The sequence below is a fragment of the Uranotaenia lowii genome, chromosome 3 (assembly GCF_029784155.1).
Source record: "Uranotaenia lowii strain MFRU-FL chromosome 3, ASM2978415v1, whole genome shotgun sequence".
Classification (NCBI taxonomy): Eukaryota; Metazoa; Arthropoda; class Insecta; order Diptera; family Culicidae; genus Uranotaenia; species Uranotaenia lowii.
The window spans coordinates 245,828,878-245,845,303 of record NC_073693.1 but is presented as its reverse complement, the minus strand read 5'-3'; the positions used below and the strand labels follow the sequence as shown (position 1 = coordinate 245,845,303).

The 16,426-nt window shown below is 35.1% G+C and overlaps 1 protein-coding gene across 7 annotated transcripts in view; it reads right to left on the bottom strand.

Annotated features, from left to right (window-relative positions):
* Positions 1-16,426, bottom strand: part of LOC129751308 (box A-binding factor-like) — a 93,596-nt gene that overhangs the window by 56,866 nt on the left and 20,304 nt on the right. For all 7 annotated transcript variants that reach the window (XM_055746728.1, XM_055746730.1, XM_055746733.1 and 4 more), the window contains exon 2: positions 4,797-6,267. In XM_055746728.1, coding sequence (XP_055602703.1) covers positions 4,797-6,267 — 1,471 coding nt within the window. The remainder of the gene's footprint in view (positions 1-4,796; positions 6,268-16,426) is intronic.

Here is a 16,426-nt window from a genome sequence, read left to right as displayed (position 1 = left end):
ACTACTTTTCAAGCAATACTTCGCTAGACACCACCAGTGATGTCAACTGAATTGAATGTTTTTCAATGCCAAAATTCCAATGCCTATTCGACAGCATACTTCGGAAAGGGATATATTACCCCTAAAGGCAACTAAATAACGTTCATAAAACCCTTTATGAAACTTTTAAAACTGATTTCATAAAGAAAAATTAGTTCTCAGAAGACATTACATAAGAGTGGAAGTGAGATATATAAAAGCTTCCTGTGAATCAAATAGGTGTTAAAAACTAATCGCAATTGACTTTTGGAAAAATGTAAATTTTAAGTAGGAGGAAGTGTTCCTATATGCGCCCACGGTCATTTGATGAAATGGCTTATGATGGCCAAGATCACGGCCGAAACTTTGGAAACTAAGAAAATTAGTTGTTTCCTTTTTTTTCCAAATGAATGACAAAGAAACCGAAATGGCGGACAAAACAAGATATCTGTCATCAATGCATTTTGAGGATTATACGCTTTCAATATAAGGTATGAAAGAATTTTATGAATTTACAAACTTATTTTTTTTATTGAATTCATAGAAGGTTTTATACCTTTTGACCTTTAAAAATTATACGTTCAGAAACTCAAAAAAATGCCCCTCTCCCAAAAAATAGCAAAAATAGAATAAATTTATGATTTGTATCATTTAAACATTAAATTTAAGCTCTAATCAACGTCTTAAGAGAGAATTGAAGATCTCGAATGATGATAGATATGATGAAGTTTTTCTTATGGAAGAACTGATATATAGATTTTTATAAAATTACAGCTTCGTTGTATGAAAAAATATCAGTTTCTACCGTTTTTCTATGAAATTGAAATTTTACGAAAATATTGCTTCAGATACTGAAATTATGTTTAAAACATCAATAGTGTTAAATAGCTTGATCCCAAAAAGTGTTAAAAAATAAGTGTTTACAAGCTTTTCAGAAAATAGGCTTGCCTTCGACGGTATTTTATCCTAAATCACTAAAGGCCTAAGACATTTCATTCTAGGACACTATATGACATTCAAGAACTGAAACTAATTTTTGATTGTGAATTTCAGTTAACAGTTTTTCGCAAATTTTTTGTATCAAAACTCAAATTTTGACTAACAAAAACCCTACCTTCACTGGTTTTCATTAAAAAGTGCATCTTAACAAGTTGATCCTAACTTTATTTCTGATCACTTTTATAATAACAAAAAATCGTTCATAACATTACAATTTTTTTATAGATACAAAATATTCTTCAAGAAATAAATTTTAGCCTCTTTTTTACTTTGTGTTTCCATTTCTTCATGTTCACATTCGAAAGGAGTTTTGATAAATAACACCAGAGCCCAAAATTAACATTTTTTTTCTGATGTGTAAGATTTATAGTAAGTTTTGAACAGTATTGATGCCTTGAAACTTTTGAAAATAGGTCAAAATTACCTAAAAACTGCACTTTTTTGAAGAGAAAAACTTCAAAACATTACAACAAATTTTAAAATAAAGGTTTTCATACACTATCTCCCAGAGCTCAATTAATTTTGACATCTGTGTGACATCTGTTTTGAATTTTTTCAACTTTTCCCAATTCTGTGAAAGATTTTTAAAAGAAGTATTGCCTAACTAAATTGAGTTTAAGATTATTTTTTTAAATTCTTAAATTTTTTATTTGGCAAAATACAAAACATTTTGCAAACTTCAATAAATTTGTTATTTTTCAAAAAAAAAAAAAAGTAAAATTTTACTTTTTTAGATCATACATCATCAACATATTATTTCTAAATTGAAAAGAGTATAATAATTTCAATGATTTATAAAATCTGACAAAAGATCATTGAAACATAGGCACCAACTTTTTTATTTTCACCTTCATATTATATTTCAATTATCGGAGAAAGTTATATTCTTTTAATAAGAACATTTCAAGATTATTGAAATAACAGGCGTATAGAAAGTAAGGAGGAATGATTTGTTACTAATAACGAAGTTTGATTTTCAACAACTTGAAATGTTCTGACTAAAACAACATAACTTTTGCCGATAAGGCCGATAAATTGAATTTACATTTTATTTTAGTTTTCAATTAAATTCATTGAATTTAATTGTCAAATTTATGACATTTTTAAAATATTTTTCATAAGTTTGTCTTCGTTTTTCAATTCTTGTGTTCTGCAAACATCTTGTGTTCTGCAAACATCTTTTTAAAAGCCTATAAATGTAGGTTATAATAAAAAAAAAAAAAAAGTTTCTACCTTTCTTCCTTTAGAGGTCCAGGATCCAAATTTTTCAATTGACGGTAACTCAAAGCTTGAAAGTTTACAACTTTAATTGCGCTTGAATATTTATAAACGTGCCCCTTACTTTTATTGCTTCAATTAACCTTTATGGAATCGATTAGAACTTAATGAAATAAAAACATACTGTTGTAGCCTTTTATGTTGATCACTGGAAGAATTTGAATTTAAAACTGATTTTTTGCTCTGACTTTGATCACTGGCACGCGTGAAATGAAATTGAATAATTTATTTTTTATCAAACACAATTCAATCATCATCTATGTGTTAACAATAAATGTTGTAAGGTTCAAAATGGTAATTTCTTCCCTAATAAAAAAAGTCACATTTTAAGAAGTGATTGAATATTATTTTTAAATTCTGATAAAAACAAAGGAATTTTTCAATCAACCTTTCAATTGAAAATAAAGAAAAGAAATGTAAATTCAAAATAACAAACAATTGTTATCATTTGGAATAATAATTTTTGATAATTGTTAATTTCAGACCTAATCTCTATTTTTGTTAAATTTCGATTTAATTTTTTTTTTAAATCTGGGGTAATATTTTATATATTCTATTTCTTTATGTCCAAAGCTTGAAATTCTGTTTTTAGTCAAACATTTTAAGTCGCTATCGTTTTCTGTATTTCGAAAATATTGATTTAAAATATCTGAATATCTTAATATAAAATCTAAATATCTAAAATATCTAAATAAGAATCATAATTCTGAATATTTTATTAATAACCTACTGGGAGTAAAATTGATTTCAATCTTTGATTATGATGAATTTTGGATCATATTAGTAAAGTTTATGATCTTTTCGAGTTTGTGTAATGTTCATGAGTGAAAAAAATGGTTTAGGAACTAAATTTCCTTTTTTATTGTGTATTTTTGGTATTGTTGATATCCAACTAAATTTGAACTTCGAAACTGCATTGCTTGGCGATTTGAACCTGAACTCTCTTGGTGAAAGCTGAGCACGTTACCATGGGCGATTCTTAAAATATCGATGTTCAGAACATCAATTTAAATGAATTTAGGATTTTTCTTTCTCAAAGTAGGCTTTTTACCAGAAGATACAAAACCAATCAAGGAATTAGATTCAGTAAGAGTAAGTTCACTGCTGTTAGGAAAAAAGGGGTAGAAATTTTGACATAATGAAAATTTTACCATGCAAAAATGTTATAAAGATCTTTTGGCGTTGTATTTTTTTACAACACTGTTTCTATTTCTGCCGTATGTGATAGAAATATTGCTTTTTTTGCATCACAGTATGCGAAACTACAACACGTGTTCTTAAAAAAAAACTTGAAGGCCACATATCTTGAAAATGTTTTTACATGGCAAAATTTTCAAATAGTGCTAAAAGTGACAAAATTTCTACCACTTTTTCCCAACACCAGTGAACTTGCTCTAAGGTTTGGAATTCAATAAACGTGAGTATAAAGTTTAATGATATTTTGGTGAAATACATTTTGCACCATAATTTCCTTTCTACTTGTTTCAACAGTTTAGAAAGAAAACCTCTTAAACTGTCAAACCAAGAAGAGTTATAGAAGAATTAAACAAAAAAATACGGAAAATTGTGTGAGGATGCAAAGCAAAATGAAAAAGGAGGCTATTACAAGAAAATCGTAAGTTTTCATTCATATTTTTCTTTCTTTTTGTGACACTCATTTTTTTCAGGATACTTTCGAAGTTTTGGACGCAAATGAACTTATAAAACGGTGCAATTTATCGCAACGGTTAGTGAAGAGTCCGTAGTCCAAGGTGGAAAACTTATGCGTTCAACTTATAAGATAATCCTGTGCTTGGTCGCTATTCTACCTGATTCGACCTTATTGTTAGAGTAATTTGAAAGATAAGTCTATCAATGAGTTGATTATGACGATGCTCAAGTTGAAGGAGAAAACGAACCAAAGGACTTCGTTCAAAGCTCAAGATGATGTTGGATTTGAGGTTTAATACATTGTCAAAGGAGCATAGGAAGCACAAAATTACTCAATAATACTTTAATTTAACTTTTGAAGTTCGTATAACAGTCTAAAACAAGCACTCAAGAGAACTTATTTTTACTTTTCTCGTGTACTTTTTACTCAGCCATAATGTGAACTTTTTATGCTCAACATTAAGTAACTATGAGACTTTCGGTAGCTTGAGCTATTTTTAAGGAAGGGCGCTTTAGCCAAAGTTGGAACAGAGTTTACAAAATCTTAAGTTTTGAATAAATAACTCAGAAGGTGACTTCTAAAAATTTGACGTTTAAAGATTTTTACACTTTTCCGGTCGAATGAAAACAGCAGCTTTCGGAAAAAATATGGAAAATGGCAAAACGAAAACTTTGAGGGGTGTTTGTTCTCCAAAGAGCTTTTATGCACTCACGCTTCTTTGGCATTTTGCAGCAAACCCCAATGTTAATGCAAATATGCAAACGGCAATCATTGCACATTAAAAAATAAGAATGCTTAAGACAAAAAGAATTGTTCCTCTTTTTGATAAGATTTCTGTCTCGTAACTCACCTGCTCGGAATGCCGGAGCCGCTGCCATGCAGCGTATCGTAGATGCTCGTCCCGTGCTGCATCAGCGCGGCCGAGGGATCTCCTCCATGTACCGGCGAAGACGAGGAATGGTGGTGGTGCTGCTGCTGCTGTTGATGGTACATGTTCGCTGCGGCCGCCGTAGCCACTGCAACAGCCGCCGAGGTGCTGGTATCGCTCGATCGAGGTACGTTAATCAACTGAGTCAAGTTCGTGAAGCTGTTGTTCAGCTCCTCGTGCGAGTAGCCCGAGGGACTTCGCGACTCGCCACCACTGCTGTTCGCACCACCGATGCCGCCATTGTGGTGTGCGTTCGATTGATGGTGATGGTCATGATGATGGTTATGGTTGAAATTGATGACACTCTTATCATTGTTGTTATGATAAACGGCACTGTAGTCTTTCAAGTCATGGTGCAGATCGTGATGGTGATGTTGGGGCGAATCCTCGGACAGATCGGCTCCACCGGCACCGAGGGTGAGGTAGTGATCGATAGCACAATTTTCATCTTTTAGCGTATCGGCGATCACCTCGTCGATCGCTGTGCTGTGATGATGTGGATGACCTACGCCGCCCTGATGGTGCAGATCTTCGCCGACATGTTGCGCCAGGGGCGAGGGATACAGCGATAGCAGACTACTTCTCATGGCTGCCGATTCACTACTAATTGGATTAAGACTTAAATTTAAATTTGAGCGCTGATGCGGATCGTGCGAATTCGGATGCGACTCGTCGTAGACGTTCCGCTGATGGTGTTCGTGGTGATGGCTCAAAGCTCGCTCACCGTTTTCCGACTCGTGCTGCTCGTGATGATACGGATGTCGGCCGATATCGTTAGCAGCCTTATAGGAAAGATCATACGGCCAGCTGCTGAACACTGGCTCCTGGTAACCGAAGTAAGGTGGAACCAGCTGTTGATGGAGGTTGGGGCTTATCACAGACTGAAGTGTCGAATATCGCGGCGGTGAACTCTGGGCTGGATGCACCTGAGCATTCACGCTTGCCAATGTTTCGTATTTCTGGGCACTCTCCTGCAGCTGTTTTGAACTGGACGTTATCACCGAAGGAGTGTTTACATGCTCCTCGTTAGTTCTTATCGTTGGGTAAATCATAGAATCACTCGTGTGGTCGCCACCACCTACACTGCGGCTCGCGAACTGACTTGATAAGCTACCGGTCTTATCTCGCACGACACTACTACCGGACGATTCGTTATCGGATTGTTTACAAGCACCACTCTGTTCACTTTCACTTACTACTTCCTTGGGATTCTCCTGTGAGTTTTCCGCACCGCTATCGATCGTCGAATGATCTTCGATCTGATGTCGCTGATGTCTGATCTGGCAACTGCTGCCGTTATCGCTCGCTGCTTGTTGTACACTCGCTTGTGGTGACACGACAACTGGTAACTTGAACGCAGCAACGGCCACATCATACGTCGTATCGTTCTCGCCTGAAACATAGCGAAAAGAAAATATGAGAAAAACCGAGTAAATCCTCAGACCAAACATAGAACTTGTATGTACCAATATCGCACACACATAGGCTTGAGGAGTACCGACAACTCGTACCGCACTCTTCTATCGTTTGTCAAAGTAAAGACGGCCAGCAGAGAACAAAACAAAAAGGCAACATAAAGTTCTGGACTCAGTCGTGAACCGTCCTGTCTGCACGAATGACGTCTTCTCGAGAACGAAAAAAAATGTAACCCTCACAAACTCTTTACAGCACTCATCATTCGTCGAACCCAAAGCAAACAAATGAACACACCGGGGAGGCAAATTACTTAAGGAAAATTTTCTACCCGTCTCCAGCTGTTGTCGTTAGTAAGGATTCGACCCAGCAATGCAATGGTTTATGGTACATTTACCCCTGCTCAACCGAGAAGCAACATGCGCACCACACGCACCCACTAAAGTGACTCACCCACCCCATCATGTGATTCATTCACTCACTCACTTGCTGATCGGTCGTTCGTTTGGCTACCCGAATTCGGAATCAAAACTCGAAAGTAGGGGAAAACGGCAGCACACAAGTTCATTCGAGTTGTTTCAAACCAACCGCTGCTGCCTGATGATGGGCATGCGCCTGACTGAAGAGCCCCCACCCCTTTAGTTGAAGAGTAGAGTGTAAACGGGCAATAACAACGCCCCTATCATCATTGTTCGTTCGTTCGTTCGTTCGGGTAGGTAGCTGGGGTTAACTTGCGTGGTCTGGTCGAAGACAGGCAGGCGTGTGATTCATCATGATGGATGAACCCAACGACGTCGGTCGAAGCTCCGCCCCGTTGTTGTTGGCATTTGATTTGCTTCCAACTCACTCGATCGCAACGGGTAGCAGGATTGCGCTTGCTCTTCATCGCTTACAATTAAATTGGAAAAAAAACTTTAATTAACATTAAAAGCTTGGAATCACGGGATTTGGTGGAAACAAATATTCACTGAAAATTTGAAATGATCGTCCAGTGAATGAGAGAAGAAGGGTTTCCATGAAAAAAAAAGAATATTGTGGGATCAGCCCGCGTAGCGGACTAAGCGTATTCATCACTTCATGGTCATTCACATATTAGAGTTACCCAAGGCCAAAAATGGATTACAGTGCACAGTGGTGCAGAACATCAATCCAGCTGCACGAAATTAATAGCACCCAGGAATGAAGAGATAGACATTTGATGTCTTCAATAAAATTGTTCAGTTTTACATAGAATATATTTTGGTATTAAAATTTTAGCCAGGGGTCCACCGATAGCGAGATAAAAATGCTAATTTTTTTGTTATTCTTGTCTGGAGTATAGCTGTTTATTTGATCAAAATACATAAATTTGTCAAATATGTATCACCCTCAGAAGTTACAGGTAAAGTAAAAAAAAATCCAAGCAACCAAAAGTCTTGTTAAACAGGTCAAACTCAGTTTAATCAGCATGATCGATGTGCTGCAGTTCATTCATTTTCATTTCATTTTTATTCAGCCCAAAATTTAAGTTCTTATTGAAACTTTGAAGTTCTATAACAGAGTTGAACGTCCTTTAAAAAATATAGGTTAAAAAAAATTAATTATGTTTATAACTCTTAAGCAATTAATTATACCGATTCTTGAGTTTATTTAGATATTTAATTAAAGAATTTCTTTAACTGACTTTCAATATGTGGAAAATTCGAAGTACGTAAATATAGTTGGACTGATTTTTTTGAAGAGAAAAAATACTCTTTTTGAAAACAATCCTTTGCGAGTTAGCTTTTATTTGATCCGAATTAATTTTTTTTTCAATTTCAATATAATAAATTATACATTTCAACAATTTCCAAGCTACAAAAAATGATTTATTGATTACATGCCCTTTTGTGATGTTTGTTGGCGGATATGTCTCAAAAAGGCTATTTGAGGATCATTTTGGAACTACAAGTTCATAGAAGGCTGTTTGAGGCTCAATTTGTAACTTCAATACTAAGAGGATGTGATTGACATGTCACAAAAAAGGCTATACGATGAACATTCAAATAGTAAATTTCATGCTCGCATTCGAGAAAATTCGGTACCAATTCCCTTCGGAATCTCTGTTCAGCGAAATTCGAACTTAGGAGGCACGCTTTTAAGCAGATATGGGGTTTTTGGTTGGTTAAAAAACCTTAAAAAAAACAGTCTGATACGTTGTAGATTGGATAAAATGGTTCGCTGTCGTTGAAACAAAGTTGTAAAAAGCCAAGATATAAAAATTTTCTCATACATTATGATGGTTTTAGAAGTTGCTGAAGCACTATAGAAAGCATTTAGTGTATTTTATTGAAAATTTTGGAAGGCTCGTCCATCAAAAAGTGCACATTTTTGCCACATAACCTTTTTTGCGATTATTATTTATGATAAGCGGAACCATTTTTTTATAAACCAACACACTCATATAGGATCTCAATGAAACTTCATGTTTCTTTGAAGGGATCTAGTATACCTAAAGCTAAACTCTAAGGCGTACATCCTTCAAGGATATGATATGATTTTACAAATGCTGAAACTACTAGCACACAGAAAGAGTACTTTGTATGCCGTGACCGAGATTCGATCTCATGACTTCTGGCTTAGAAGACTTGAATATTATCCTCAAGGCCACGGTCGGCGGCAGCCATTTATAATTAGTGGGGAAATCGGTGGAACTAACAAAGTTTTGAATATTTGAAGTTTTGAAATTTATTTAAAGAAAAAACTTACAAAATATTTAATTTATGGATTAAGCGTTGTATTTTTTAATGTTTTGAATTATTAAACTAAATTTAAATAATAGATAATAGAACCGGTTTGCCAGTATCTAATATCGAATACATATTTAATGCTCTAACAAATTTGACTTATTAGTTCCAATAATTTTTTTTTTTTAAGTTCAATTGATTTTAAAAATTGAATTTAAATTTGGTTTAATAGTTTAAAATATATATTAAAAAAATCAATATTCAATAAATGAATTAATCTTTTCCACGTTTTTTCTTTAAGTACATGTATTTAAATTAAATAATTTTTATGAAAAAAGAGTATTCTCAAACATTCAAAACTCTTAGTAAGTGCCACCGATTTCCCCGCTAATTTTAAATGAAAATGGTTCCACTTATCATAAAAAGTAATCGCAAAAAAGGTGTTGCTGAAATGTGCACTTTCTAATGGACGAGCCTTTGAAAATTGCCAACCATATCCACTAAATGCTTTCTAAAGAGCTCAGTAACTTCAAGACCACCATAATGCATGAGACAATTTTACATCCTGGCTTTTAACAATGTTGTTTCGAAGAGAACGAACCATTTTATCCTATCTACAACGTATGAGATTCTGTCAGAAACTGTTTTTTAAAGGTATTTTTTTTACATTGACTGTAACTCCTGAGGGTGATGTAATATGTTTGTGTTTTGATCAGATAAACAACTGTGTCGAAGACTTGATGTTATAATTTGAATAACAAAAAGTTAACATTTCTATCTCGCTATCGGTTGACCCCTCGGCAAAAACTTTTATACCAAAATATGCTCTATGTAAAACTGAGCAATTTTGCTGAAGACATCAAATGTGTATCTCTTCATCCCTATGCGCTATTAATTTCAGCTAGATTGATGTTCTTCACCACTGTGAAGTGCCAATGAAATTTTTATGGAATTTTAGTGACAGTCGCACTGCCAGCCCAGCTTTAAATTGGCTGACTGACTGACTGACTGACTGACTGAGGTTCATCATTACCAGCTTTACTGATATAGACATTTAATGTCAGTAAAGCTGGTTTAATTTAAAAAAATATCACATATTCGTTCATTTTATTCATCAATTTTCAAATGAATCAGCAATTCTGTGAGGTTGATTGAACAGAGAAGGATATCAAAATAGACAGATTTAAGTTTGACACACACACAACCTTTTAAATATAGAGTGATTTGCCAATTATTGTCCTCTACCCCATTGCATCATTGCACAGGATGAATAAAATTGTCAATATTTCAGCAAAAAGGGAATTTTGTTTGAACTGAACATATTTCGTATTGGTTTTATGCATTGAAAATTCATTAAACATTCAAACACCACTTTGGAAAAAAGATCTCTACATAATTAATAAAATTTCGGACCATTCAACAATTGATCAGCTGAATCTTCTGTTGCCTTTTAATTCATTAATTACATTAAACCGATAAAACCACGAATTGTCTTTTATTAATGCACATTTAAACGTCGAATACAGTGGATAAATACTTGAAAATAGTTATTTTAATATATTTTTTGGATCTAATAAATTGTTTTCTACTCATATACCCATATCAAATATAACCCTAAAATCACTATTCACACATTCCACGCGCTTGTACAGCTCACAAGGTCACGTGTGATTCTCATTCGTTCACAGATAATGAAAAAACATCTCAAACTCGTTAATAATTTTAGTAGGTACCTAATTCAAATCTAAACCAATGTACACAATGGGGAAAAAGTGTGTAAATCTGAATCAAAGCAATCGAAAGATTCATTTTAATTCAACCACGGTAAATGAAAAGTTCATATACCGTTATTCCGATAGCAACTTACTACCTTCTTCAGTTGCTATCGAAATACCGGTATATGAACTTTTCATTAAATTAATTAAAAGGAATCTTTCGATTGCTTTGATTCAGTTGAATCATTCAACCAAGTAGGCTCACAACACAACAGAGTGTGTAAATCGCTAAGAAATTCAATATCTTCTTCTGTGAAAATATAGTTTCTTATAGTGAAAATCGTTTTGGTCTTATATAAGACAACGGAAGGGTAACCAGGGAGTACCTCAAGTCATCAGCTACAACGATACCACCGTCGAGACACAGTATACTGCTGCAAATCTATTCTCGTCTTTCTTTCAGAGCGTGTTAAGTAATGACTCAGCACCTTTGTCTGAATCATGCAGTAGTTTGCAGAGTCAAGATTTCAACCTGGGTATGCTGAATTTTCTTCGAATGATGTTTTTCGTAAGATGTCTGCACTGGATGAATCGAAACGACCTGGACCGGATGTCACTTCGCCACTCTTGGTTAAAAATGTGCTGCTTATTTTTCCGCACCTATTTCGATCACCTTCAAAAAATCGTTGGAGGAGGTTGTATTTCCCGGGACCTGGAAAATTGCCTCGATAAACCCAATTCAGGAGACATAAAAATAGCAGACAATCATCGAGGAATATCGATTCTGAGCTGTTTTCCGAATGCTTTTGAGAGACTTATTTAAGATGTGCTGTACCAAACTGTGCAACATACCATCTCTGAAGATCAACATGGGTTCATGAAACGTAGATCAACGCCCAACAATCTCATGACGTACGTTTCGAAATTATTTGGCAGGCTAGATAAACGTTAACAAGTCGAGCCGTATATGTAGACCTGAGTAAAGCCTTCGATAAGGTACCGCATGATTTGGCTGTAGAAAAAATGCGGCAATTGGGGTTTCCGGACTGGCTCTGCAACTTGATAAACTCGTACCTCGTAGGTCGAACTGCTTTCGTACGACTGGGCTCTGTTAACTCGTCTCCGTTTCAAAAAACCTCGTGAATGCCTCAGGGGAGTCAGCTGGGACCACTGATATTTCTCCTCTTCATCAATGATTTGAATGCTATTCTTGAGTCGGAAAAACTGCTGTACGCCGATGATCTCAAAATTTTCCGAACAATCTTCTCGTTAGTCGATTGCTGCGCTCTCCAAACGGACATTGACTGTCTTCTCACTTGGTGTAATCAGAACGGTATGCCTCCCAACATTACCTAATGTACTACCATTACGTTCACTCGTCAACGAAAGCCTATTAGTTTAGAGTAAAACATGCCAACGACTATCCTGAACCGCACATCGGTCGTCAAAGAACTTGGCATTACTTTGGATAGCAAGCTCAGTTTTTCTCAGCATATTTCCACGACAGTAGCCAAAGGTTTTTCGGTTCTTGGTTTCATACGATGGGACACGCATTATTTCATTGATGTCTATAGCCCGAAATCGTTGTATTGTGCTCTTGTGCGCAGTATTCTAGAACTTGGAGTGCAAATTTGAGCACTGATGATACCGCCTGATAGGTACAATCAAAGAAAATCGAGAAAGTACAACGATGCTTCGTTAGATACGCTTTGTGTCAGCTACCATGGTACAACGGAGAGCTCCCGCCTTACGAACAACGGTGCTTGCTACTAAATCTACCGACGTACGGCATCAAGGCGCGTTTTTCTACAACGGCTCTTGATTTTCGACATCATGCAGAATAACGTGGATTGTCCCGAATTGCTGTCGCTTCTGCCGTTTAGTGCTCCTTTAAGAACAAGCCGGTCGCAGAAACTGCTAAGACTATCTCACCGAGCGACGAACTGTATATGGTCAGAACAATCCTTTAGATGTATGTTGTGCAAAATTCAACGCCATTTTTAGTGAATTTGATTTAAATTTGTCTAAATCTGTGTTTAAATCAAGGATAGGTTAGTTTAATTTCTGTAAATAGTTTGAAGCATCTGCAAAGATTGTCAAATAAATAAATAAAATGTTCGGAAAATTGATTGGACTTTGTTTTAGACGCCGCACGAGCTTACGAACGGATATATAATGCCTTTTTAACCCTTTATTCCCCAATATATTGTAAACAATCCAGAAAAAAATGGACTAGAGAATTTTGAAAATCTATAGACCTATCTTTTGTGATTTTTTTTTCGAGGAATCGAATGAAGGCTGTTCGAGCCACCGCATGCATCGAAAAATGAAGTTACAGTTGATTTTACTCTCGAATTCCCTATATTTATCAAATAAATATGAAGAAAGTAAGTACGAACTTAAAAGTTTTGAACCGAATGAAACTTATTTTGTGAATCGATTTAAGGCCACCGCACGCATCGAAAATTGAGTTAAAGCTGTTCTCAATTTCCCTACATTTTTCTAATAATTCAAAAAAGCATGTTCGGACTTGAAAATTTGAAACCAAATATAACCTATCTTGTGTGATTTTTTTCTGCGTAATTGAATGAAAGCCATCTGAGCCACTACACGCTTCGAAATATGAAGTTATGGCTGTTTTTACCCTCTATTCCCTTAGTTTTTTTTTATTTAAGAAAAAAACCTTTTTGGGCTTGAATATTTTGAACAAAAAGGGACCAATTTTTTTCGCGGTATTAAATGCAGACTATTTGAGCCACCGCACGCATCAGGAACTGAAGTAATGGCCGTTTTACCTTCAATTTACCCACATTTTTTTCAAATTTTTCAGAAAAAGCTGGTTCGGACAGAAAAATTTTGGAGCATATAAAACCTATCTAGTGTGTGTGTGTGTGTGTGTTTTTTTTTTTTTTTTTTTGAGGAATCAAATGAAGGCTTTTAAGCCACCGCACGCTTCGGAAAAGGGATCTATGCCTGTTTTTAAGCTCTATTCTCCTACATTTTTCAATTATTTCAGAAAAAGCCGTTTCAAGAAATTGTTTAAAATGTTGATCTCAGAACTGCTGGACTTAGATTACAGCCATACCAAAGTTTTAGCTTAGCTTAGCTTAGCTCGATTGACTACTCACACCCACCTTAAAACAACTCGCTCTTTCAGCTAATGCAACAAATTCCTTGAATGAAATCATCATTATTACCATTGCATTTCAAATCCCATGATCGAAGGCGCGGCTCCGTAGAACGAATTCCACATTGCAAATAGATCAAAAACATAAAATAAATTTCTCATAAAATTCAGCTTCATGATACAGATTTGATATTTAAGATTTCTTACCGGATTTGGAAATTAGGTTCAGATTGTAAATCAAAACGCAATGCTCCGATTCAAAATTTGTGTTTTATTTCGTTGAAATTCAGAGTTGATATGATTTTGGAAATGAGAATCAAGCTTCGAAATTCAATCCTTATTTCTGATTCAAGATAAAACAAACATTATTCACCGTTTGCTGAGCAAACTATATGAAGCGAATGTGATAATTTAAAATTTATATCTTCATACGTTGGAAAATAGAATAAGTTGGAATTTATGGAAGATAAAATTTGTTTTTTAACGTCCAAAAACTCAAAAATGTAGGAGAGAGTGGGGATACTTGATCCCCTTTTCTTATTTTCACCATATCTTTTTGGAAAAATTTAGCAACTCGCCGTCTTTGACATTTTCTGACAGCTTGTAACTTCAAGTTTCTATGCTCCAAAAATTAGAACGATACTTGAACCCGTTGATGAACTAGAAGCATTTTCGTGGGAGTAAAAAATTGCAATTTTTCTGAAGTTAGGGGAGACTTGATCCCCTATTGAAGGAGACTTGATCTTTTATTCAGGAAGCTCTAATCCTTGTATAAAAATCAAACAAAACCCCAAGATAGAATGTTAATTCACTATTTTGTTCATCTTTGTTCTCATTTCACAATTTATAGCAGACATAAGAAGAAAATTCTATAACTTTGTCTCAACGCTATTAACATTGCATACTTAAAGGCGCTATTTTCTATAATTCAGAGAAAATTAAATATTTTTTCTCTTTTCTTCAGACAATTGTTTGATAAATATTCGTTTTTGGATAAATATTAGTAATTTCGTAATCAGCAATCATAACGATCAATTCAGACGAAGAATATGCCGTTTAAAAGGGGGATCAATTGTACCCAACTCTAGGGGATCAATTGCACCCATAATCAACATTTTAGAAAACTTTTACTGAAAAAAGTTGAGAGTTTTCCGTTGCTTTGAAAATATGGCATTAGGAAGTTCATTTTACGGTCGAACGATTGATACATTGGAACAAATATTTTTTTCATAATTTTCCCATGTAAGGAACATTTTAAAGTGATGAAAAAAGATTTTCAACTCACATTTTGTAAAATTTTTCAAACAAAGTTCAATTACTCAAACAATTATTTTGTTAAAATTTTTAAACTACAAGCTTTGTTTTTTTGCTCATTTTGGCACATTTCTCTAGAACATTTGATCTTTGTAAGACATTCCAGTTTCGAGATATTGCTAAGGAATCAAGTATCCCCAGGGATCAAGTATTCTCATTCTCCCCTACAGAAAAACAAACTAGTGTATGGTCAATTTGGCGAATAAATGCATTTACAATTGAACATAGATTTATCAATTCCAAGTAACCGTGGCGAAATTTAAAAAATTTAAATAAATAAATAGTGTTTTTAAAAATAGCGTTTGATTGATTCATATCTAGGACATTACAAAAACCCTCTTCCTTCTGAGAAACATCGAGACTCGATCAGTATTAATCATATTCTTTAGGTGGTCTCGTGCAATGCAGTACACCTAGAGAGGCGCAAGATGTGGGTTCAAATCCAATTGAGGAACGACGCATATTTTTCAACATTACCTTTTATCTGTTCTGTTTCTAAAAGTTTCAAATTACGATAATAGATTCATTTAAACACAGTGTGATTTTTGTGTGTATAAATAATGAAAAATAGGAACTGGCTGAACGGGGGGTGGTCAGCTAAAAGAAGTCATTGTTTTTGCAAATATTTAAGATTGCTCAAAAAACATTCACCCTGGCATATTAAGGTTTAGCATCCAACCTTCTTATCATTTATAGATAAAAATGAAGATAAAATATACTAGAAATATAAATAAATACATCTGGACATTCTCAGTATCAACACCAACCGACAGTAGCCCAACCCTCGATTCGTACTAAATCCTTTTCCTGGATAGAACAATAAATCATGCAAAAAGTGAACCCAGTAAAGAGCAGCGCCAGCCAACAAAAATTAAATCCCATAATCATATGCATAACGCCCCTCGAAAATGTTTTGGAAACTCGGCTTACGCTTGTTATCTGCCGGGAAAATAACACGGGTCACACTTCAGAAAAACGGGTACCCAAAACGCCTGGCCAAAATCACCGATCCATGCGGCCAAAATGTAAATCCGCACCCAACCGAAATAGAAAACTGTGTCGGATTAGGGAGGGCAAAACGACAGGGCGTAGACTGTTTGGCAAGAAACTATTTTTGGCGCTGCGGTTCCGGAGATCCAAAATAACAGACCATCCAGAACCAGATGGAGAAATTTGACCGGCGTTGCTGGTCCACAGGCATTGACGCCCATTTTTAACGCCAGAAATGGACCCGATATAATGTTCAAACGTGGCGCATATGGCTCCCAACAACGGAAC